This window comes from Nannospalax galili, unplaced genomic scaffold (genome assembly GCF_000622305.1).
Source record: "Nannospalax galili isolate Female #2095 unplaced genomic scaffold, S.galili_v1.0 scaffold652, whole genome shotgun sequence".
NCBI lineage: Eukaryota > Metazoa > Chordata > Mammalia > Rodentia > Spalacidae > Nannospalax > Nannospalax galili.
Window position 1 is genome coordinate 1,695,285 of NW_008332152.1, and position 24,879 is coordinate 1,720,163.

The following is a 24,879-nucleotide window of genomic DNA, read 5'->3' on the forward strand; positions in this document are numbered from 1 at the left end:
GTCCAAGGGACTGTGACTCAAGCAGCCTGCAATGCCATCCCTGCCCCAGAGCTTGAGGCCATCTGGGTGTGGAGGTGAGGGTGGGCTAGAAGGGCAGGTAACACATGAGCTCACTCTCGCCCTTCACGCGCCTGCCTCAGCACTGCTCATGGCCTGGCTGGCCCTGTAAGCTCTTCCTGCTTTGTAGGTCAGTTGGCCTGGTTGTTCTGTCTGCCCCCAGAGTAGAAGGATCAGCTTCACTTCAGAACCAGCAGGTTGGTAGTGCCCAGGCAGATGAGCAACAGGAACTGAAAACCAAGGCTGCCCCCAGACCAAGACCTATGAGCCCAGGCCTCTGCAGGGCCCTTGGTGTCAGAGGTCTATGAGCCCAGGCCTCTGCAAGGCCCTTGGTGTCAGAGGTCTATGAGCCCAGGCCTCTGCAGGGCCCTTGGTGTTAGAGGTGGGCTGCAGAGGACCCCAGTCCTCCTGAGAGAAGTGGTGTACCCTAGCAGCATCCCTAAGTTGGCTACCAGAAACCCTTCTTTTTATTTTTATGTGTATGAGTGTATTGCCCGCATGTAAGTGTACCCATGTTGTGCCATGCCATGGAGGGCATCAGATTCCCCTGGAACAGGAGTCAAGGGCGGTTCGTAGCCGCCATGTGGGTGCTGGGTATCGAACCCAGGTCCTCTGCAAGAGCAGTTAGTGCTCTTAACTGCTGAGCCATCTCTCCAGCCCCCAGAAACACTTCTTTACAACTGACCCCAGCAGCAGGCTAGAGTACAACAGGGCCCAGTCACTCACAGGCATCCTCTCTGACGAGCGGTGGCCATCTCCCTGAGCCCTTGGGAGGCAGTGGGCTCCCAGCGCCTCAGCAGCCAAGGCCCAGGGCCCCCTCACTCAGCAACTACTGTAGAGTGGATTGACTGAAGGGCCGGCCTCTGCCGGTGCTGGCCCTGGGGCCCCTTATTTCTTATCATGCATTTTTCTGGCCCTGTCTATGAGCTCAGCTTTCTCTTCGTGTGAAAAGCTATATCCCCCCACACCGCCCATCTACATCCTAGGAAGGACTGGAGAAGAGTTCTGGGAAGCCAAAGTGATCTCTATGGACCTGCCAGGGCTACCTGTGCCCACTGACTGGCAATGAAGAGGCTCCTGTGTGCCCAGGTGGGGGCGTTAGCATCATGTGCTCTCATCTTTAGCCCTTGTAATTATCAGCTGGGCCCCAACCAAAACCCATCTACTTCCCATGGCAAACCTGATGGCAGGGGAGCTGTTGTTCAATGGGGACAGAGTTTTAATTTCACAAGATGCAGAGAAAGCTCATGGGTGACAGCTGGCAGCACAACTGTGTGTGCCCAACACCCCGAACGGCGCCCTCAGAAATGCTCAAGACTGTGTTTATATGCATCGTACCAAATAAAAGAGGACATTTAAATTAGAAACCAAACACAAGAAGCACTGGCACCCACAATGTCGTGGAGATGACCTTGCTGCCACTGTATGTCCTGCGCTGCAGAGAGTCCAGGGAGATGGGCTCATGTTCCTGGTGTGGGAGGGGAGAGGTGAGGCACCTCCGCCCATGCCACTGTTTAGCAGGCCCAGCCTTGGCTCTCGTCTGTGTGTGGCTGACTCACAGCGTCCTTGCTGGGTTGCTTTGGCTGGAAGGCAATGGACCTCCAGCTCCCACGGGTATCATCGCAGAGCCACTCACAGAGGTAGGTGTTGGTGGCAAAGCCAGAAGCCTGCTGGGCAGACTCCAGCCAAAGGTCAGGTCAGATGGGGGCAGCGGGCAGACGCTGGGCTTTCCAATGCCACTGAGTGTCCTTGATGTGGGAACAGGTGACTTGGGATAGGCAGGCTGCTCCTCACTCTAGATCATAACTTGGGTGAAAGGGAGGCAGGGGAGTGTGAAAGACAACAGGTCCTTCTAGGCCACGTCCTCATCGCAGACCAGAGGGACAGTTAAGAGACCAGCCTGGCTGTTAATGGACAAGGGCTGTCCCACTTCACTGCGCTGCCTTACTTTTCATGTCACAGGTATTATGACTCTAACCCATCCAAGACCCATGCACGACAACCCCAGAACAGGCTCACAGCCCACTACCCAGCCCACCCACCCAGACTCTGAGCCACGGCATGCTCTTCCCCTTGCCCACAGCTTTACCTGCAGTATGTGGTCAGCTTTGCCTGGTTTTGAGTTCTATGGGGCATGGGCCATGTTGTGCATCTTTAGGCGCTTGTCTTACCATTCAGCCTCGTGTCATTAAGTAGCGTAGCATGCTCATGACCGTGGCCATCCACATTCAAAGCCACAGCAGGTTTCCACACTGAGATGCCCTTTCTCTCATCCCTTCAGAGACAGCACGCAGCTGTCTGGTTAGAACAGAGGGCCAATGGGACAAATAAGCACATACTGGCACTTCTCCTGGGGGAAGGGTCCCAGGAGGGCACACAGATTTCAACTTTACCAATATTAGACAGCTTTCCCACACGTATCCTGCTGCTCTCCAGCATCAGGGGATAAGACAGCCACCTCCGTCCATGCCCCAACTTCACACTTAGTTCCTGTGATCTGGTTGCTGTAACATAGCTCCCATCACGGCCTGAGTTTGTGGGTCCTTGAACAGACTGATCAACTCCACATTTGGGAGCCAGATCACCTAATGCCTGCCTGCAGCCTGTGCTCATGTCTCCTTGGGCTATTAGTCTTTTTCTTGATGATCTGTGGGAAATATTTAGTTTTTTAATGCAATTATCCTGTCAGGTTTAAGTGTTAGAAGTATCCTCTTCATTTTATAACTCTGTTTTCCAAATTTTCTTGTGATGGTGTGTTTACGTAGTTATTTATTCTTATTTTTAATTATGTGTATGTGCATATGTGAGCACAGGTACACAGAGGAAGAAGAGGCCACTGGATCCTCTGCAGCTGGAGTACAAGTGGTTGTGAGCTGCCTGATGTGGGTGCTGGGAACCAAACTTGGGTCCTCTGGAAGAGCAGCAAGTGCTCTTAACTACTGAGCCATCTCTCTAGCCCTTTGGGTGGTTGTTTCTTGAGACGGGGTCTCACCCTATAGCCCAGGCTGGCCTAGAAATCACTGTGGAGTCCAGGCTGGCTCGTGGCTCTCCTCCTACCTCAGCCTCTACCAGGCCCAGCTTCTTGCAGTGGTTAAATAAGCCTATGGTCAGGGACAAACGCTGGGTTATATCAATCCTTTCTCCTGCCATTGGAGCCCTTGATAGTTGAGAACCCTTTTCTTCTATGTCCTGAGAGGCACCAATATCCCCTTCTGCCTGGCTGTGGGTAGGCAGCCCCTCCCCTCAGGAGCCATATAGGTCAGCTCCCCCTGTAAGGGAGGATACCTTTACTAGCACAGTACACTTGTGGAATGTCTCTAATTCCCACTAGTGGCTACATGTTGGGTCACAGGCTCTAAGGGACCCTCTTGCCCTACAGCATTTGGAATCTAAAAGGACACTGATTTCTTGAAGGGGCGGGGGGGGTCTCAAGGCATTCCCCCCAAACAAAATATACATGATCTGGCCCCAATGGCCAGGAATATCCAGACTCAGAGGGCACTGTGGGGCTGGAAGGACACAGTGCTGGCTGAGTCAGCAAAATGTGTGGCCCTGAGAACACGAGATGGCTCTGGGATGTCAGAACTGCCTGGAGGTAGTAAGGTCCAGTCTGTCCCCAGGCATGTGGCCAACAGGCCCCAGTACCTTAGAGCAGACCCCATGGAAGCCTCAGACAGCAAGCAGTTGCATCAGCACCCCATGGCAGCTGAGGCCTGGCTGGGATCTCACCCCTCCCCATGCCCACTTCCCACCCCCAACCCCTGCAGAGCAACTCTATGCTGCAGTATTACAGGCAGATAATGCATCAGTGACACAGAACCTCCAGGAATGGCAGACATGAGCACAGGTTGCAGCTATGAGCAGCTCCCTGGAGCTGCTGCTCCCTACAGATTGTGGCACCTGGCCCAGAGACAGGGGCACAAGGACAGCCCCAGAGCTACAGCACGACTCAGAGCAGCTCGGCCCCGCCTATGCCTAGAAGACAGTGGCTGTACCTGGCTGTTAACTGCTCACTACTCTCTGTGCTGGAGTAAAGGACAGTGGGGTTGTCGATACAGAACACACATCTGGGACAACCAGTGAGCTGTGTGCTTGTGTGGCCAAGGCCCAGCCACAGCTCTTCTGGGCAGGCAAGGTGGCCCTTTCCTGTCTCAGCTGCAGCCTGTGTGCCACGTCAGGGCTTATGTGGTGCTGTAATCACAGTCCATACTCTCCTCCGCTGAACACTGCATGGCTGCTCCACATCTCTGGGACTCAGTCTCTCTACTGCACAAGTGGGTGTCATACTGTCTCTTTACAGGCTGGCACTACCCCCGGGGAACAAGAGCTTGCTGCCCTGCTCTGCCTTGCCCCGCCCCCTCATGCTAGCTGCACTATGCAGTTACTTTAATAAAGAGTAAAGGTCCTTCTTTTGCTGCTGAGTTCCTGGACGGAAGTCTGGGTTATGCCCAGGGCACGGAAGGCTTCCAGGACCTCTGGTGGAGGGGCCTTGGACACCTGAAGTGATGTGAGGTTCTCTCTGACTCAGGCATCTCACCCCTGGTCCAGGTGGTCCTGACACTAGAAGGAACTTTCAGAATGAGGCTGTACCTGTGTGCTGCCTTCTGCACCTGCATAAATTTGGAATCCAGCCAGCGGATGGGCTCCACTGACAGCACCCCACTGCTGGGGCGAACCAGTGCAAACTAGGAGCAGGAAGGAGGACATGCTTCCTTCCATCCTGCAGAGTGGCCACTATGGCACCTGCTCAGCCTGATTCACTTCCTCCTTGCAGCGTCTGAGAGGGTGACAGGGTCAGGATCAATGGCCAGGTTCACTGGGTAACAAGGAAGCATTTACTGTTCAAATCTCCCTGCCTGTATCAGGAAGAAGTCATGGCCCAAGCATAGCATATGGGTGGCTGGTGGGAGCCCTGAGCAGCCTGCCTTCTGCTCTGTCTCACTCCTGGAGCAAAGCCCGCAGGCAGAGCCTCTACTCCACCCCACCCTGCCCAGTGCACTGGCCCCTCCAGAATAGAGATAAACATGGGAGGCCGAGGCAGGAAGATCGCAAGTTCAAAGCCTACCAGAGCTACAGAGATAGTTAAGGGCAGCCTAGGAAACTTAGCAAGACCCTGTCTTAAAATAAAAATGTAAAATGGCTGAGAACACAGCTCATGGAACATACAGCACCTGCCTAGCACGCATGAGACCTTGGGTTTAATCCTCAGTTTCACAACAGGAAAGCATCTCTCTGGGGGGTTGTGACAGATATTTACAGCCTCAGAAGCTGTTGTCACAAGAGGCTCAGACAACAGAACAGGACCACAGCGGGGAGGCAAGAAGGGCTGCAGCAGGACTCAGGCTTCCTAGGACTGTTCTGGGAACCAGTCAAGAGGTCGGTGCATCTATGACAGGACCATCCATAAGGGAAACACTCTAAAAGGTCCACAGGGTGAGTACAAAGTCCAAGGGCAAAAAATATATGGGACCAAAGTGAAGTGCCAGTCCAAGGGACGATGGCCTGTCAGCACACACGCTCGGGCCACTGGAACCTTCTCCTCCAGTTTCAACCAAATCCCCACTGCAGCCTCCAAACAGGTTCAGGCTGATGATGAGGGGTGTGTGTGTGTGTGTGTGTGAGATGAGGGTGTGTGTGTGTGTGATGAGGGTGTGTGGGTGTGAAATGAGGGTGTGTGTGATGAGGGGGTGTGTGTGTGTGTGTGATGAGGGGGTGTGTGTGAGATGAGGGTGTGTGTGTGTGTGTGTGTGTGTGTGTGTAGGAAGGTGGTCCTTGATCGTCAAGGAGCCCATGGTTGACTGTGCATCATTAATTGTCCCTTAACCATCTAGCATTTACTGTCCCTGACCTAAACGCTACTGTAGGTGCTAAGACCAAGGCAAGGAAGGTCAAACCCAAGTCATCAGCAAGAACTGTACAGGCTGGCAATGTTGGTCAGAGCCCAGGAGAGGGAGGGGTCCAGGACCAGAGAAGCAGGCTTTGCATGCCCACCCTGCTCCAGTGCCCAGAGGAAGGTGGTAGGGGGTCATAAGCAACAGAAATGTGACATGATCTGAGTTCCACTGCCAACAAACCAGCTGGCAGCTGGCAGAGAATGGCAACTTGGAGGGGCCAGGGTATGGGAAGGGCACCAGAGGATGAGTCAGAGCTCTCTGGCTGCAGGACCAGAGTGCTCATTAGCTGTGCTGGACGCACTAACAAGTCCAGGAGGTGAGAATGAGGAAGCCTCTAGAAGGCAAGAAAGGGACTCATGTGGGCAATTGGCCAACTTGAAGGGTCCTTGAGGACCTGCAGAGGCCCAGAGCTCCAGCAGGCTTTCCTAAGGAAGGAGATAGCCCCCACACCAGGTCTCCCCCTGTCCCCCCACTCCCAGTCTCCTGACTGATCCCAGTCCTGGTCTGAAATCCTCTAGCCAGCCCTACAATGGCAGAAGTCAGTGCCTAGTGTTTGAGACAGCCCTATGAAGCATGAAATGCCTCATTAGCATCTCTGTGCTGGACTCGGCTTGAGGTGGGGTTTCACACAGGGCTAGGGGTGTGGATTCTGGAGACAGGCCCAGTCCAGAGCCAGTGTCCACACTGGGACACCCAGGGAAGGAAGGGAGAGGTCAGAGGAGCACGGTAGGACCCACATGGGAGAAAAGGCACTCAGATAATGTGAGGAGAAAGGAAGTGGGAGAGCAGGAGGAGGGCAGGGAGGGGACACGTTTGCCAAGGCTGATTGAAGGGTGGCCTTTCGAAAGGTGCTGGGGCGTGGGGGGGAGTAGGGTGATGGCGTATGTGTGCTGGGGCTGGCCTTGTTCCCTGAGTTGTAGTAGCATCCACAGCTGCAGCTCAGCTGTCTGGAGCAGCCAAAAGGTACGGGGCTGTGCTATCACTCACTCAACATATGTTGAGTCCTAAGCCAGGCAAACCTGACAGCGGCAGAGGCCTAGGTCTGGTGCTAGCCTGCTGGGGTGGGATCTAGAGCCAGACAGCAGAGGATAGGAAATGGCAGACAGTGTGTCCTGAGGGGCACCAGGACTAGTTCAGCCTCCCAGAGACACAGCTCAGGAAGAGTAGTGGATGTTTCTTCCCTGAGCCACCTCTGTTCCAGTGGAAGCACAGGGCCATGTGCACAGGTGGGTGACCTAGAGCCAGTCCCTCAGCATGTGCCAGTCCTCACCTCAGAGCTCAGAGCACGTGAAGAGCAGGCTGGGGAGGAGCTCTGCAAACCTGCCTCCCTGTGAATTCCAATCCACACACCCATGTACTCATGTCTCATGTAGGTGTGCACACACAAGGGCATGCATGTGACAACACACATGTACACACTAAAGAGGCTCCCAGAGGTGGCTGCAGCTCTCCACTCTGTCCCTTGGACCTCTCCCCAGATGGTGTGATGGCTCCACTGCAGCCCGAGGAGGCCTCCTTCAGGCTCCACCAGCTTCTACCAACTCAGGGCCCATTTGAGCCCATGAGTGTGAAAAGAGGGGGTCAGGGTGCAGAGGAATGAGAAACAAGCGCCCTAAGATGCCACCATCCTGGATCAGCCTGTGACCCTGGAGGTGAAGAACCAGAACCGATGTGAGCACTAAGCCCATGTTAATGCAGAGGCACTCAGCCCTCCTACTTCCTGAGAAATCCAGACTTCCAGAAAATTCCAATGTCAAGCTTTCTACAAAGAGAAGCATTCGGGATGTTAGGTTTGGACACACAGAGTGGAGGGCCCTACCCACCCCCACATGGCCGCTGCTAGAACTGGTGACATCAGGCTAGCCCTCCTCTACTGAAAGGCTCTCCTAACTGCAGCCATCTGGCCTGCCCTCCACACAAGGGCCGGTTCATTTGGCCTTATTGACAGGAAAGGCATTCACACTAAAGCAATTTTCTCCAAGAGAGGAGGCAACTATGGCTTATTTATGTCCTCAGCCCTTTCAAAATGTGGCTACAGCTTCCCATAGAGAAGGGCTGGGAAGTTGGTCCAGGTAACCTTGAACGTGTGGTGAGAGAGCTCTGCAGCCTCATTCCTGTCTTTTCTGGCCTGATGACCCAAGAAAGTACAATCCTTCCACAGGACAAGTTCTCTGCATCGGGGGACCAATGCAGGCCAAAAGTGCAACCTCAGCACAGATGTCTGCCTGCCCACTGGCTACAAAACGTATCTGACACTCTAAGACACAGAGATGGGCTGGGGAGATGGCTCAGTGCGTAAAACGCTTGACGTGATAGTGTGAGGACCTGAGTTTGAATCCCCAGACTCATGTAAAGCCAGGCATGGTAATGCACACCTGTAATCCCAGTGGTTCCTGTGGTGAGACGGGAGGCAGAGACAGGAGACTCCCCAGAAGCTGTGGCCAGCTAGCATGTAGACACAGTGCAGTGGCCACCAGCACAGAGACCCTGTCTCAAACAAGGCGGAAGGGAGAGGGCTGGTAAAGGTTGTCCTCTGACGTGCATGTGTACAAGTACCATGTATATCCATATCCTCATACGTACACACCAATTAGCTAAATAAATACATGGCAGAGACAAGACCCCTGCACTGTGGACCCAGGGACTGAGTCCAGCACAAGACACCTTCTGATTCTCCACTTCCCTCCAAAACTCCATCCCCCAGGGAAGCACCTTCAATTGAATTCAGCAACGTTAGTTGGGCACGGTACTTAGTATGTCCAGAACCTGGGGAGGCAAAGCCAGCCTAAAAAGGATGTAAGATTTCTGTACACACAGCCCACCAGGCCTGCCGGTCGACCCCATGAGGATGCACATGCCATCTCTTCCCAGGATGCCTTCTCCTCACCAACCCCATTCTTGGAGTCCCTGGCAGAACCCTGTGTGTCCCTCAGAGTCCAACTCAGGTACCACATGGCATGACCTAGCTGCTACACCCTTTCCTGCAGGTACATTTCAAACTCCGAAAGTTTTCCCTAATGACAAGGGCCTAGCATCTAACCCTGATGCAAATCCCAGCCCACTTTTTCTAGAACTTGACTTTGAACTTTGTTTCCTCTCCAATTACAAATAACTGCATTTTCCAGAGGGTCAGGAAGCTTGTCTGAGACCACCCCAATGCTGCAGCAGGCTTGGCCTACCCACATGCTGGACTCTTAGGAAACATTCTGACTGCACTGAGCCCGACCCCTATGTTTCTGAACTTCTGAATCTTTGGGGCCTACTAACTGAAGTGCTGGGTCTCTGACACCTGTTCATTGGTCTCTGTCCACCCCTCACACTTACTCACTGGTCTCCGTCCAGCCCTTGCACTTACTCAGTGGTCTCCGTCCACCCCTTGTCCTTACACACTGGTCTCCATCCACCCCTCGTCCTTACACACTGGTCTCCGTCCACCCCTCGTCCTTACTCACTGGTCTCCGTCCACCCCTCGCACTTACACACTGGTCTCCGTCCACCCCTTGCACTTACACACTGGTCTCCATCCACCCCTCGCCCTTACTCACTGGTCTCCGTCCACCCCTCGCACTTACACACTGGTCTCCGTCCACCCCTCACATTTACACACTGACTCACTGGTTTTTCATCCTGCCTCAGGTATAAATTATGTAGCAAGGTGGGAAGGCTGGGGACACACATCCCGACCTGCATCAGGGCAGGAAGGCAAGGGGGCTGTCTCTTGGACAGCCTGGCTTGCTCCTGTACAGGAACCACAGGGAAGAAGGTTAGGACACCAGGGAGAGGGGGCGGCCAGCCTCCAAGGTCAGCTCTTCAGTTGTCTGCCTCCATGGATAGCAGAGGCTCTGTCAGCAAGGAACTCCTACAGAGCTTCCCACCTCTTGGCTGCCTGCATAGAACATGGGCCTCCCTAGTGAATGTGCTGGCGGGGGGGGGGGGCAGGATGGGGGTCCTCCCTGTGTCACTGAGGACACTAGGAGAGACCTAAGAGGATGGCAAGCCCACCTGGGCATAGCAGTGACTGGAAACATGAGTGGCTCAGACACAGTGGTGTCCAGGGTGTAGGCAGGCATTCCACAAGGGACAGCAAAGCTTGTATCACTTGGAGAGTTCTGAGGACACAACTCGGCCAGGCATCCCCCCAGCTGGACTCTGGAGGCCTGAGTGTACATGGCAGAGATACCTCCTGGAATCACCTGGATGATGCTGAGCGGCCACGGGGAGCCAGGTGAACTCTCGGGCAGGTCCACATGCCAGGCACAGGGCAGTGGCCTGACAAATGATTGGGCAGGGAGGAGGGCCAGGTTCCATCACGGTGCTGCCTGCGAGCGTAACTGGGTCCTGGCTGCAGGCCTACTCCCATCCGCTTGTGCTTGGAGTACCAAGGACATACAGATGGATTTCAACAGGACCTCAAACTACATGTAGTTAAGGGAAGACTGATGGGCAAAACATGTGCAGCAGTTTCCACGGTGAGGAAAGCCAGTCCTGACACAGCCCTTTCTGTTTTACTCTCGAGAGCTGCATGATTTTCTCAGTATGAGCAGCTGTCCTGCTTGGAAGGGGTGTAAGGGTGCCCCTTCTTGTATGAGGGTCACACCTGCTCCCCTGTTCCCCCATTTTCAGGGGTCTGCTCCACCCGGGACTTCCAGACATCACCAGCGTGGCAGAAGCTTGTGGTGCTGCTTCTGACTTGGACGCTCAGGCAGCTACAGAGCAGAAGCCAGTGGCTGTGGGCAGGAGGCAGATCTGGGAGCCTCCAGGGGCATTCTGGTTCAAAAGGATCCTTGTCGGAAGGCCAGTGTGACGGGCAGTTCACTGAAGCCTCCGAAGGACATCACAACAGATCTGTATGGTGTGGCGGCAACCCCACCTGACTGGTTTGCGGTTCTTGGTGTCCACATTCCTCAGCCCTTGGGAATCCCAAGGCATCAATGCGGCCCACCTTATCTGTTCTCACGGTGGAAGCCCACCTCCAGTGGCATTTGTTCCAGACGGCCAGAGTTCAGCCCCCAGCCACAAACACCCATAAAGGAAATAGGGTCCCCACCCCCGCACCACTCTCCAGCGGCCACTGGGAAGGACACTGAGCCCTCATCTTTCTTCCCTGAAGCAAAGGCTACATCTCCTCCACAGCCCAGGGCCCAGGCCAGGGCATTCTGGAAGGACTGGGGGGATGAGGAAATGTGTGCCGAGTAAGGACAGGGGTTGCAAATTACAGGGAAAGGCCACACCGCGGTGTGTGGGTTGTGGAGGCCCCACCGGCTCCAGTGTGCCCTCCAGGACCAGGGACTGACGCCAAGGAGGACCGCTTGGCCTGCAGTTGTGTGTGACGCACAGGAAGGTTGCACCTGCCCAGACCTTGGTCGGGGTTTCCTGTGACGATGAGAGCATCAGAAGCCCAAGAGTACAAGCAGTTTTGTTCTCGGTCAAGAGTCTCCTGTGTTCATGATGACAACAGGGACAGATGGGCCCTGGGGGCCAGCTGGTCGGGAGTGAGTCTGGGACCTGAGACACTCATCGCAAAGCCTGGACCCTAGTTCCTTTAACCTGAAAAAAAACTTTTCTTCTGGCAACTTCCAAGAATAGGATTCCTCCTAGACCAGAGAAAACTAGATGAAAGGAGGCTCAGGGCGGCGAGACAACCCGCGGCAGAGATGCAGCAGAGCGCGGTGGGTCCATCTGAGGCCACCTTCTGCCCAGGGCCCTGGTCAGTACACCCCGGCTGGCTTTCGGGGAAGAACTGCTAATCTGACTGACTCTTACGCTTTAGGGGTTGCAGGTGTGTCCTGCAGGGCTCAGAGAAAGCCTGCCACCTGTTACTGCCGACCCAAGCAAATGTATGTACAGGTACAACAGGTCAGCAGCCAAAAAACAGCTCCACAGGTAAGACAGCTGGCCTCGTCCTCAGGGTACACAATGCTTCAAACCTATCTCCTGGGTCCACAGACTCTTGCAGCCACAACGCCCTCCGGCCCCATCAGATGCAGGGAACACAATGAGGGGATGTGAGGGGAGAGGAGGACACCTGAACTCCACTTCTAGTCCACACAGCAAGGCAGCAGCCCCACCTGAGAAACTTAAGTTTGGGGTTCGTTAGCACTACAGTGAACGCTGGACTGTAACATCACCTGGGAACAATCCTTCAGGACTCAGGTGATGTGGGCAGCCTGACACTGAACAATGCTCAGAGGCCCAGCTTTCAAGAGAGCATGCCTATTCTCAAGTCTGGAGCCACCTCACTGACAGCCAATCTCTCAGGACAGTGATTCTTCGAAACTGCTCCTTTTTAAAGAGCAGATGTCAAAATGATGACGTGACTTCTGATTTAATTGCTTATAATAATGAAGGGTTGACAGGAGCAGAGGTAATTAAAGATTTGGAGTAAAGCAGAAGTTCAGGTTTATGCCTTAACAATTCTGGCAGCAGCAAGGGACAGGGGCCCAAAAACCACAACCCCCACCCTCTTTGAGAAATATGTGACCATCGTGACCATATTTCATGGTCGTGACAAAACATTCAGGTATGTGTTGTCTTTTCAGGAACAGGTTATAAAAGTTGTACTTCTGAAGTGAAGCCTAGCAAAAGGGACAATCAGGAAGGTCCTGACCCCTGACTTTAGGGTTGTGAATATACTGGTCCTGGAACACAGGTCATGCCCCTGGGTGAGTATTCTTTGAGAATTTTATACATGTATACAACGTACATGGTTGTACCTACTCCCCTCTTCTGCCCTCTAACTTGGATCCCCCCAATATGTCCCTTCTCAGCCTCATGCTGTTTGTTTTAACATAACCAGAATCCAGTTAGCTGCCCGCATGTGCATGGGTGTGCAGCCATCCACTGGAGCACAAGCAGCCTACAAGTGGCCACACCCCAAAGAAGTAGTCTCCTCCCTCACAGACTTTGATTCTTGTGTTTCTCTTCCACTCATGGAGAAAAATTTAGTGGGATTGAGGGGCAGCTATAACATGGTTACCTGGCTAGACAGGCATGTTTAACATGTAAGGGAATGTAGGATAGTCCATACACACAACATGCACACATGCACATGGAGACATGCATACACACAAAGCAAGATAAGTACACATACATACATGTATAAACATACTTAATGTAGACTACATATACACAGAAACACATACATACACAAAAGTCCAGACAAGTGTATGTGCTATGACACACAGACACAAATACAGACATACATGTGACTACAGGTGCATGCATGTGCGCACACACACACGCACACACACACGCACACACACGCACACACGCACGCACACACCCCATCTATGGTTGATTCTGTTGATTTTCTCGAGATGTTATGGCAGGCAAGTCCTGAACTGTATCTTATTCAGGCAAAAACAGTGTGGACTCAGGGTTAGAGACTGAAGAGATCCTACAGGGTCAGGAGAGGGGCAGGCAGTTCAACAATCACAGAGCTTTCAAGAGTTGGATGCAGCCCCAGCAAGGCCTCTTTCTCCTTGGTTCCCAGGGAAGCGAGGCCCTGCTGGATGGAGGTGGCCCAGCGAGGGCAGCCTCCAAGAAGGGGTGGGGAGGAAAGGAAGCCTTGAGCCAGCCTGGGCCTGGGTGCTCTTCCTTCCAAGGTGAATCACAGCCACAGGGCAGGGTTCTCCAAGGATCAGGCCTCAGAAGCAGGGTCGCCTGCTCCTAAGCAGCCTTCAGGGTGCCTTCTCACAGACCAAGAAGGCTGCTGGGAGAGCCAGAGAAAAACCCCCTCCTCTCTTAAGTGGAGCAGGAGTCTTGGACTCAAAAGTGCAGCTCTGTGGAGGGAGCTTATGGCTCTGGGGCTGGAAGGCAGGACACTGATGCAGCAAGAGGAAGAAATGTTCGGAGCACAGTGCACAAGAGCAGGAGGGGTGCAGTGACTGTTGTGGGGTTTCATTGTGCCAGGAACACGGGCCTGTGTGAAAAGCAGTGGTGCTGCTGCAGGGCCGTGCCCTCCTCTGCCCAAGTCCTCTCTTCTGGACTCATCTGTCACTCACCCCACCCCCAGCGTTTGTTTATAAAGCAAAAGGAAAGAGAATTCAGGAACAGTACCTACAGAGGTGCCCCTCCCTCTGACCCTCAAGTGCTATGCCCCAGGTCCTATCGCCCAGGCTGAGCCCACCTGCCACAACAGAGGGCTGACTCCACGGGCAAAGAACCTGCTGTCCCTCTGGCTTAGGTCAGGGAAGAGAATCTGTCTGCTCCCGGCATGGTCTAAACTCAGTACCACATAGTCTAAAGAAATACTGAGAGGGGCATGGTCACTCATTCTAGGCCAAAATGTACAGTGGTTGATGAGCAAGTGGCTAAGGCAGGAATAAGTGATCATCTGATAAGCTGATCTGCAGGTGCTGAACAGATCCTTTTAACAACCTGTTCAGTGTTGATAAATCTGTTTCTCTCAATTCTTTCTAAATGGCATCACGGCATCAGGCAGCCACAGAAGCCCATCATGGGCTAACACATGCTGCCTCAATGCCAACCTGGACCTGGAACGGAAGGGGCTAAGACTGATGGAGCTCACTGTCTGATCCCCACTTTCTGTTCCTGCCCTGATGGCCTTCTTGGGAGCAACAAAGCAAGTGTGCTGACCAGAGACGCTGCAAACCCTCTGCCTGAGGGTTTCAATTCTCATCACTAGATCCCAGGCAGACACCCAGGAAGGGGACAGTCCAGTGTTTTGGAAGCCAGTAGTCTAGATGTGGACACAGGCCTCCGAAGGTGTAGATGACACCAGCTGTAACGAAGGGCCATCACAGACAAAGGTGGAGATGAACTGACGCCCTGCCACTGGAGCTCTAATGTTCCATCAGCGAACGTGGCTGTGAGCTACAAAACGGAGCCCAGGAAGCTGGCGCTGCACCGAGCTCCTAGACTACCAAAGACAGGGAAAGTGACACTATTAAATACCCCATGGTGTGCCTGGCATGGTACTATGCTCCAGATTCAAACAAAGTGGTTCTTAAGCACAGGGCAAAGAGCTCTTGCCAGGGAGTTAGTATTTCTGGGATCCCACACACTCTCAGAAACTATATATAACAGTTTATAACTCAAAGGATTAGTGAACCCACGAGGCACACTAGAAATGTTGGCTGATGTGAGCAACTGAGAGAGGTGTTTTCCTTGGGCCAGGGGAGGTTATTTTCTTCAGAGGTAAGTGTGTGGATGATCAAGTCCCCATTCTGGTGAGAACACAGTGTGGGCCCATGCTGTGTAGTGCACATGTATACACAGCAGCTAGGCAAAGCAGCATCCAGTGGGGACCCACAGGGTGGGCCTTGGGTGTGGCTTGAGTCCCACAGGGAAGACAGGCATGTGTGAACACAAGCTCACTTTGTTGGTTTTGACATCCTGGCTGGAGACGGACAATATGGCCATGCAGTGCTCTTAAGAATACAGTACTTTTACATTCAAATGTAAATTCAAGGTCATCCCTTCTTCCACTCTCCAACAACTGGCATGTATCACGAGGACTCCCAGAGCTGCACTCCAGCTCAGCCTGTCACGGCCTTCCAACGGGCCCTGGACAAGTGGTCTCTGGCCTTCTGGCCCTTATGCCACTTCCTGCTGCCTGGAGTACCCTTCATGGACACTCACAGAAATGCTCTGTATGTGTGACACTGGAGTGGTGAAAACATCTTCATTAAAAACTGTCGGTGAGTGGGTGTCACATCTCTAATATAGTCACTGTGCAAAGTATGTTCTAGAGCATTAAACACATCTTTATGAAGGGAAAGCAGCAACTTAGAGAGGTCCTCTGGGAGCAATTTAAAATCCTTATAAAGAGGGATGAAACCAAATGTTAAAATACAGCAAGCAAAGTGTACATGAACATCTGAGTTCTAAAACTCACATCTGTAATAACATGTCAAAAAGACAGCTAAACAGAAAGCTGCACATCCACATAAGGACCTCTGCCTTTGCTATATGTAGTTGTGGGCTCCTCAGACACTTGGGAGGCTGAAGCAGGATACTTAAGTCAGGAGCTCCAGGCCAGACTGGGCAACACAGTAAGACCCAATGTCAAAAAAAAAAAAATGGATGAACGATCTAAACTGAAGAGATAAAACATGAACAAAAACAAAGGGATGTCTTTGTGACCCAGACGTAGTGACTTCTTAGAGATGTCACTGAAAATAAAACAAAGAAAGAGAAAGTAAACTGGATTTGATCAAAACTGAAAACTCCTTTACATCAAAGGGCACCATGAACAGTGAAAAGACACCCCACAAAATGAGTAAGTGTTGTGTCTGATGGAGACCAGAAATGTGAAGGATTCCTGCAGTTCAACAGCAGAAAGCGGCAGCCCGACAACAGCTCTAGGTCCTGAGCAGGCAGCGCTCCAAAGCAGCCACAGAGATGGCCACTGAAGAGGGAGGACTAGCAGCGCCACTCCCACTCCTAGGCTGAGACAAGCCCACCTCACCGCACCAGCAGCAACACGGAAAGCAAAGGGGCTGACAGGGTGACAAAGCAGAGCTCTCCTGCACTGGGAGAAGCTATCAAAAAGTTAAATGAGGGCGGGGAGAGGGCTCAGTGGATAAAGTTCTTACACATAAAAGCTGGGTGGGTACAGCAGCCACTGTAAACCCAGCACTCAGAGGTGAAGACATGAGATCCCTAAGGCCAGCTGGCTGGTTAGGCCAGTGGAATAGGCAAGCACCAGATGTGGTGAGATCCCACTTCAATATATAAGATGAGGAAGACAGCTAACATCAACTTCAGACCTCCACACGTACATACAATATACCACACACATGCAAACACATATCCGTGTGCACCACATACACCTATGCATGTTGAAACAGCTAACGTAGTGTTTCCATATGATCCAGCAAATTCACTCATAAGTATACAGCAAAAGAACTGAAAACAGTTTTATTTACTAAGAACCAAAAGACCCTGCACACACGTGTTCTTGGCAACGTTATTTACTAGGAGCCAAAAGCGAGAAACAACCCAAGTGCTCACCAACAAACGAAAAGAAAACACAGCGTAATGATACGAAAAACGGACTGCCCTGCCATCAAAAACAGGGAAGCCCGGACACATGCCCAGCACATGATGGCCCCACCTTTATGCAAAGGAAGCCAGTCAGGCCCAGCAGGACAGATGTTTCAGTCAAATCCACAGACACAGAAACAGAACAGGGATACCAAGAGCTAGGAGAGAGAGCTTTGGGGAATGGAAAGTTCTTTAAAGGGTCTATCTGAGATGAAGACCAAGTTCTAGAAACAGATAGTGGTAATAGATATACTGCCAAATTCTACACTTAAAATGGTAAGATTTTATGTTAAATCTATTTTATCACTTTAAAAGCCTGTTGTTAAGCCAGGCGTGGTGGCACCACCTTTAATCCCAGCACTTGGGAGGCAGAGGCAGGCAGATCTCTGTGAGTTCAAGGCCAGCCTGGTCTACAACTGCTTTCACTGTACTGAGACACAAGCACGCTCCAGCTTCCTATGCCACATCTCTAGTTCAGAGCACAGACAGCCAGTCTTAAAGATGGGCCAATCCCACTGACAGGCTGCAATGCCAGTTGTTTGCTGTCTTCCCCCAATGGAGCTTAGACTGAAAAGTACCCAAGGATCTCTCAGTGGGTCCCCACCGTTTTCAGAGTTTTCATGCTGCCGGGTGGGGTGCTGGGTCCTATTCTGCCTCCTATGCTACATGAGGGTCTTTATGCAAGATCCTCCACAGGTCAGAAGAATCCTGAGACACTTTAAGCAGCTACACCTTGAAAGGAAATAAAGCAAACTTCACCTTCGGGATGTCTCAAAAAATCAGTACATTGGGGCTGGAGAGATGGCCTGGCAGTTAAGAGACAGGCTGCTCTTGCAGAGGACCTGGGTTCAGTCCCAACATCCACATGATGGCTAACAACCATCTGTAACTCCAGTTCCAGGCAATCTAACACTCTCTTTTAGCCTCCATGGGCATTGCATGCACAGGTGCAGTAACATACATGCAACCAAAACACTCATTTGCATAAAATTAAAAATAATAAGCTAAATCTAAAAATGAAACTGAGTTGTTAAGTCTGCAAAGATGCTCGTCAGTCCTTCCCATCTAGAGTGCCATGGCAGCACACATCACAGGTCTGGAAGGACAGACAGCAGCCCCAGAACAGCCTTTCCTACAGACCTCCTTGGACTACAGACTCATTTGATTTTCTTCTGGTCACAGATTCATAATACAACACTGAGCACTTCACCCAACCTAGCACTCTTCCAGGACACATGAAGGGGATGGGGCTGTATATCCACAGCACCAGAATTCTCACATACCAGGCTTATCTATCCCAGTCACACCACAAAGAGACAGGTCTCCAAAGTCAGCCACAGAGACTTTGCATGGCTCTGTGCCTTACAAAGGATCTGTTTCATACATGACAGAGAGCAGACTCCAGGTTAGTGCTAGCAACCCGAGCTAGCGGCTCAGCAGAGCGGGGAGGAGGCTGTGTGGAGTCTGGCTGTTACCTGCCATCATAAGTCAGTGGTGCCAAGGAAGAAGAGTTCCTTAACCAAACAAATACAAGAAGCATCTTTCAAAAGTTAACTAAAAATGTACATATGCATCACTTACTGCTTGACCTATGACCTTTAACTTTAGAAGTGTTCAGTCCCTGCAAGGCACATGTTTCTGTGTATACTTTCTTTTAGCTGAGTGGCTTTTCTTCAAGTTACCAGATGCAGAAAAATTAAGGAAGCCATGTTTTCCTGTTGGCCTTGTGGTGAAGAGCAGGGACACTGGCCTGCCCCGCCCCCCCGTGGCACTTGTGCAGCGCAGACCTGTGCATGGCAATTCTAAGCGGTTTTGTCCAGGAACTCTTGCTATCCTAGCGCCTCAGGACAGGACGGAACAGTAAGACCTCACAGCCGTCTACCAACTGCCAAACCACATGGTATTCACGGACTGGGAGTTTCTTCTCTACACTGTCTGGGCTGTTTTGGCAGGGAAACCTCTGCAGCTCTAAAAACAGCACGATCTGATCACAACCCACTCCAGCTTCCATACTGAACAAGCAGAAAGAAGAGCTCCGTGCTGGACTGCGCACACAGCAGCCGCAATCAGGACCTGCAGACGGACCTGCATCTGCCTCTACGCACCTTGAGCTGGCTGCTGCATCTCCTGGCTCTGGTGAGTGCATATTCACAGCAGTCTGGCTTGTGATACTCAAGTAGCCATGCCTCCCTCAAACTCTTCATTCAGCATAAAGTGCACACCCTCCTAAAAGAAGATGAAGCCACTCTGCAATGCTGCACACAGCGTGCAGCAGACACAGCTCAACATGTGCTCAGGTGCCAACAAGGGGGTGCTTAGACCTGCTCCCTCTCTGACATGAGACCTAAAGGAGACATCAGAGAAAGGAAGGTGTGTACTCCTTGACCTACCACAAGGCTGACCGAAGGGCACTCTCTTCCCACTTGACTGTGAGCAGAGCAGTGTTCTCTCTGTCCTCAGCCAGGGGCCTGAACATGCACTGGGCAGTGATGATGTGCACACCAGAGCCCGTGAGGCAGATGGAATTTCTGCTTGCTCACTTGTTCTCCTCAGGCCATTGTCCTGCCTTGAAGTTCACAGGCAGAGACTTTGCCTACCAAATATACACATTGTTGATATACAAAGGACACCTACCTCCTAACCCCAAGATTATATTTCAGAATATAATAGGTGTAAATATTGACTCGACTTTATTCAAAAATTAAGGAAACACAAAAACATAGAACTAAAATGTCCAATATCGTGCGAAATAACAGGTTCACCAGAAGGTTATAAAGTAAACCTACACTGGGGGAGTTATAGTTACTAGACAGAGAATGAATCATTTTTCACAAAATTGTATCTTGGAAAACACTGACCACAAGGCAGATGGTGACTGAACTGCCCACCTTCAGGATGACCCTGCTGGTATGGGTGGTCATCCTTCACACAGTAAGAAGCTGCTCTGGGAAGGCCTCTTCCAGGTGCTCAGCGGGGCTTTCTGAAAGAAACATCCTTTCTGGTGCCCTCTCTGGCAGATCAACCACCCACCTACCTATGAGGTAGCTGCTCTCAAGGGGGAGCTAAGGGTGCATCCCAACGTGCCCATCTCTAGTCAATCACTGCTGGCCATCTATAACGCATCGCATAAGTGACCATCTGAACACAAAAGAGGGGGCAGGGGAAGGAACTGGCTTTCTTGCCAACCCCCGCCCCCCAAGCACACCTACATACTACGCTCCAGGGCGTTTAGGTCTTCCAGGAGCTCCTGGGCAGCAGTCTTCAGGTGGGGGTTGCGGCTCTTGGACATGACCACTATACGCTGCAGAGGCAGGGAGCTCAGGAGCTCTGATGCGGACTTGGAGAAGACTTCTGGTTCCAGAATTACAGACTGGATGAGCCGTAGTACATGAAGACACACCTCTGCATCTGGGTCTGGGAAGAGGTAGTGCTTGTGGTTAGAATCCACTCCTGCAGGGTCCTTTCTGAATGACAGGTCCAACAGCTGAGACAACGCTGGCTAGCCCAGAAACAGGAAGTCTCGCTCTAGGAGCAGCATGATTGAACTCAGTTATCGCCTACTTAGTAACCATCCATCTTCAAATGTTAAAATCATCATGTAAAACACTAAGCTAGAAACATTAGGGCTGCTAGAGGTTGGAAGTGCTGTATCTAAAGGCCTAAAGGCCCACGTGGTCATCAGCCTGAAGTGCTCTTGGAAGGTGGTGGGACTTCTAGGGGATGGAGCTTGATGGAAAGAGATTGGTTCACAAGAGGACCTGTTCCAGAAGGGATACTGGGACCCTGATCCCTTCCCCAATTCTTTTCTCCTCAGTTGCTGTGGGGTAAACAGACATGTCCTGCTGTCACAGCCCAAAGCAACGAGGCTAACTAACCAAAGACTGAAACTTCTCAAACCAGGAGCCAAAATCAATCTTCCCTTTTCTGAGATAGGGTCTCCTGCAGCCCCAGCTAGCCTGGAACTTGCTATATAGACCAGGCTAGCCTTGATCTGCCCGCCTCTGCTGGGATTATAGGCATGAGCCACCATGCCTGGCTAAATCTTTCCTTCTTTTAAGTTGATCGTCACAGTTGTGCAGAGCTAACAGGAAGGTTTCCACGCTGTTTGCTATGCTCTGCCCATTGCTACAGCTGTTTCAGAAGGCACTACCTCATCTTCACTCTAAATGTGGCAAATCCCTTAGCAACAACATGCAGAGATGGCTTCTACACAGGACCTTTGAGTTAGACAACGTGAGGTGTCGGAGCCACTCTGTATTTCACCAGTTCCCGTCTGAACGCCACTGAGAGCTACAGAACCCGGAAGCCCTGCTTGTTCCACAGCAGCCACTGAGAAATGGACCCAAATGAAAGCCCAGGTCAAAGCAATGATCCTTATCAGCAGACGAAGCTTCCGACCATGCCTTTCTCCAGTGGATGTGCTCTGGCTGAGGATGTAATGGGAGCCCTGCTTAGAGTCAGTCAGCACCTCTCTCTAGTACTGCACTTACTCAAATGGACCTTTCAAGAAGGTGGTGATTGAACACTCTCTCAGCCTGGACCAGAGAGGCTTCCTGCAGAACAGCTAAGGAAGGGCTAAAACAACCTGTTCCTTGTGGGGCAGAGCGAGAAGCCACCCTGGCCCAGACTTAGCATTGGGGGGAGGGAAAGGAAACTCCAGGATAAGAGCTGTGAAGATACAGAGCAGAGTGACTGTGAGGAGGCCAGGGTCACAGGGAGGGCGCGACCACTGAGGCACAGGTGATCAGAAACTGCGGCAATGGAGAACTCCCCACCACATTTCCCTGGAGTCAGCAAACACCTGGTAACCACACCTGGAGAGGAGCCAAAGTCCAATGAGACCCTCTTGGGCAGGGAGGTAGGCAAAGATGAAAACTAGCAATTCAGCTCTCCTGGGAGCTCAAGAAAGGGCTTGAGGACTACCTCACCCCACCCCAAGCAGAACAGGAGACATGGCCATCCCCAAATAAAAATACCTCTCTCTACCTCCTCTCAGTCTCTCACAAGGGAAGGGGGTACTCCAGGTTCCCAGGCCAAGGGCAGCCCACACACCATTTTGCACAGTATGATGGTTTCAATTTTTTAAGATTTATTTTTAATTATGTGCATGACTGAGTGTCTGTGTGTGGCAGGACACAAAGAGGTCACAAGAGGACATCAGTTCTCTCTTATAGGTATTTGTGAGCTTCCTGACATGGGTGCTTAGGAACTAAACTTGGGTCCTTTAGAAGAACAGTACCCACTCTGAACTGCTGAGCCATGTCTCCAGCCCCAGTACCTTTTTTTAAAAAAAAGAGGAAAACAAGGCCAGGCATGGTGGTACAGACCTTTAATCCCAGCACTCAGGAGGCAGAGGCAGGCGGATCTCTGTGAGTTCAAGGCCAGCCTGGTCTACATAGTGAGTTCCAGGACAGTTGGGGCTACAGGGAGACCCTGTCTCAAAAAGACCAAAATAAATAAATAAATAAAATAAAATAAATAAAAAGAGGAAAACAACCATTTACTTCCCTGGGCTGCACAGCCTCTGGGCATCCTGGTGTCAGCACCTTCCCTGGGTAAGTCCAGCTCACCCACCGCACCTTGACCACCCCCAGCCTCTTTCACCCTCCCAGCTCCCCCACTGCATGTCTCTCCTCCTAGCCTGCATACTGGCCCATTTCTTGTCTTGGCACCCCAGACATCAGGGCTAACCTCTTGGCCCAGAGCTACCACACCACTGCTTCCTGATCCTTTGCATCCAGACCAACCCACTTGCTCCCTGTGGTCCCCAGGAGCCCTCTGGGCCTGGTCCCACCCTCACCTCCCTTTACTTCCCTGGGTGGCAGAGCCACCAGCTTCCTGAGACCAGCATCTTTTCTGGGCCCTATTCCCAGGCCAATGCAAACCCCAAATTCCTGAGGGCAGCATCTTTCCAGGAGGGACCCAGACTTAGGAGAAAGCCTGAGAGCAACTATGCCTCATCTCACCTGGGCCTCTATGGAAACTCCTGAAGACAAAAGCAATTAGGCCATTCCAATATAAAATCAAAAGAGAAAACCTGAAGTCTAGACCAACCAGATTTTCATGCCCAACAAGTAAGCCACAAAGGCACATATGGTTTACAAAAAGAAGCAGATCTAAACTCAACAAGGGAAGGCTTGAGTCTCACACAAGAATCAGAAACAACGAAAGAAATTCACATGTCAAAGTCACAGAGAAAAAATAATAGCAAAAAAAACCAAAATAATATATCCCCAGCAAGTACCAATAGTCCTCTAGAGGAGTATGATGAGAACTCCCTAGAGATAACACAGGACATGGAATTCAGAAGAATAATTATAAACATGATAAAAGAATTCGGTGAATTTAAAGAACACAGAAACAAAGAAATGAAAGAACTGAAGGAAGATAGGGATAAACTTCTGAATGAATTCAGAAAAGAGTTGAAGAATACTCGGGCTGAAATGAAGAAGGAAGTGAAACACTCAATAAGCCAATTAGAAATGACGGGAGAAAGCCTCGCCAATAGGATGAATGAAATGGAAAACAGAATATCAAGAATGGAAGATAAAGTGGATGAACTGGACCACTCAAGCAAAGATTATGAAAATTTTTAAAAATCACAAGAATGGAATACGCAGGAATTGTGTGACACCATAAAAAAAAAAAACTTACGAATTATAGGCATACAGGAAGCAGAAGAATCTCAAGACAATGGCATGGACCAGATCTTCAACGGGATTGTAGAAAAAAATTTCTCAAAATTAAAAAAAGACATGCCCATACAAATACAAGAAGCACACAGAACACCAAAGACAGGATCAGAAAAGAAACTCCCCACGGCACAACACAGTAAAAACACTAAATGTACCAAATGAAGAGAGAACACTGAGAGCTACAAAAGAAAAACAACAAGCCACATATAAAGGAAAACCCACCAAAATTACAGCTGACTTTTCAGTGCAGACTATGAAAGCCAGAAGAGCCAGGACCACAGTATTAACAGTCCTAAATGACCACAGATGCCAACCCAGATTACTTTACCCAGCCAAAATGTCTACTATAGTCGAAGGGCAAAGAAAAATCTTCCATGACATGAATAGGCTGAAAGAATTCATGCCCACAAAACCAGCCCTTCAGAGAGTTCTTGAAGCAACAAAAGGAGCTGAAGAAAGGAATTACTATACCCAAGGGGTGATGGAAAGAAATTCAATGGAGGTATAACTGTGGAAATGCACAGCTATATCAAGAATCTGAACAGAAATAAAAATGGCAGGATTCAATACACATCTTTCATTAATTACTTTAAATATCAATGGACTGAACTCCCCAGTCAAAAGACACAGACTAGGTGAATGAATTAAGAAACAAAACCCATCTTTTTGTTGTCTGCAAGAAACTCATCTCACTTTCAAGGACAGGTGAAAGGATGGAAAAAAAATATACTAAGCGAATGGTACTAAGAAAAAAGCAGGCGTTGTAATTCTAATATCTGATAAAACAGACTTTAAAACTAATCAGAAGAGACAAAGAGGGACACTTCATTCTGATCAAAGGAACAAAAAAAAAAAACAAGAAGAGATTACAATCATGGACATATATTCGCCAAACTCTGGTGCACCCAACTTCATAAAAACAGTACTACAGGACTTTAAGACCCAGATTAATCCCAACTCATTAATAGTAGGGGACTTCAATACTCCATTGTCTCCAACAGATACGTCAACAGGACAGAGAATTAATAGAGCGACATCTGAATTAAACAATACCATATAGCAAATGGACCTAACAGACATCTACCGAATATTCCACCCAAGCACCAAAGAATATACTTTCTACTCGGCACCCCATGGAGTTTTCTCCAAAATCGATCATGTACTGGGACAAAAAAACAAACCTCAACAAATACAAAAAGATTGAAATAATTCCATACATTCTA

At 50.7% G+C, this 24,879-nt stretch overlaps 1 protein-coding gene across 1 annotated transcript in view; it reads right to left on the reverse strand.

Moving 5' to 3' along the window:
• Positions 1 to 19,934: 19,934 nt before the first annotated feature.
• The window catches only part of Hsf2bp (heat shock transcription factor 2 binding protein), a 109,038-nt gene continuing 104,093 nt past the window's right edge, over positions 19,935 to 24,879 (reverse strand). The window contains exon 11 of the mRNA XM_008827417.3: positions 19,935 to 20,375. Within this exon, the coding sequence (XP_008825639.1) occupies positions 20,167 to 20,375 (209 nt within the window). The 3' untranslated portion in view covers positions 19,935 to 20,166. The remainder of the gene's footprint in view (positions 20,376 to 24,879) is intronic.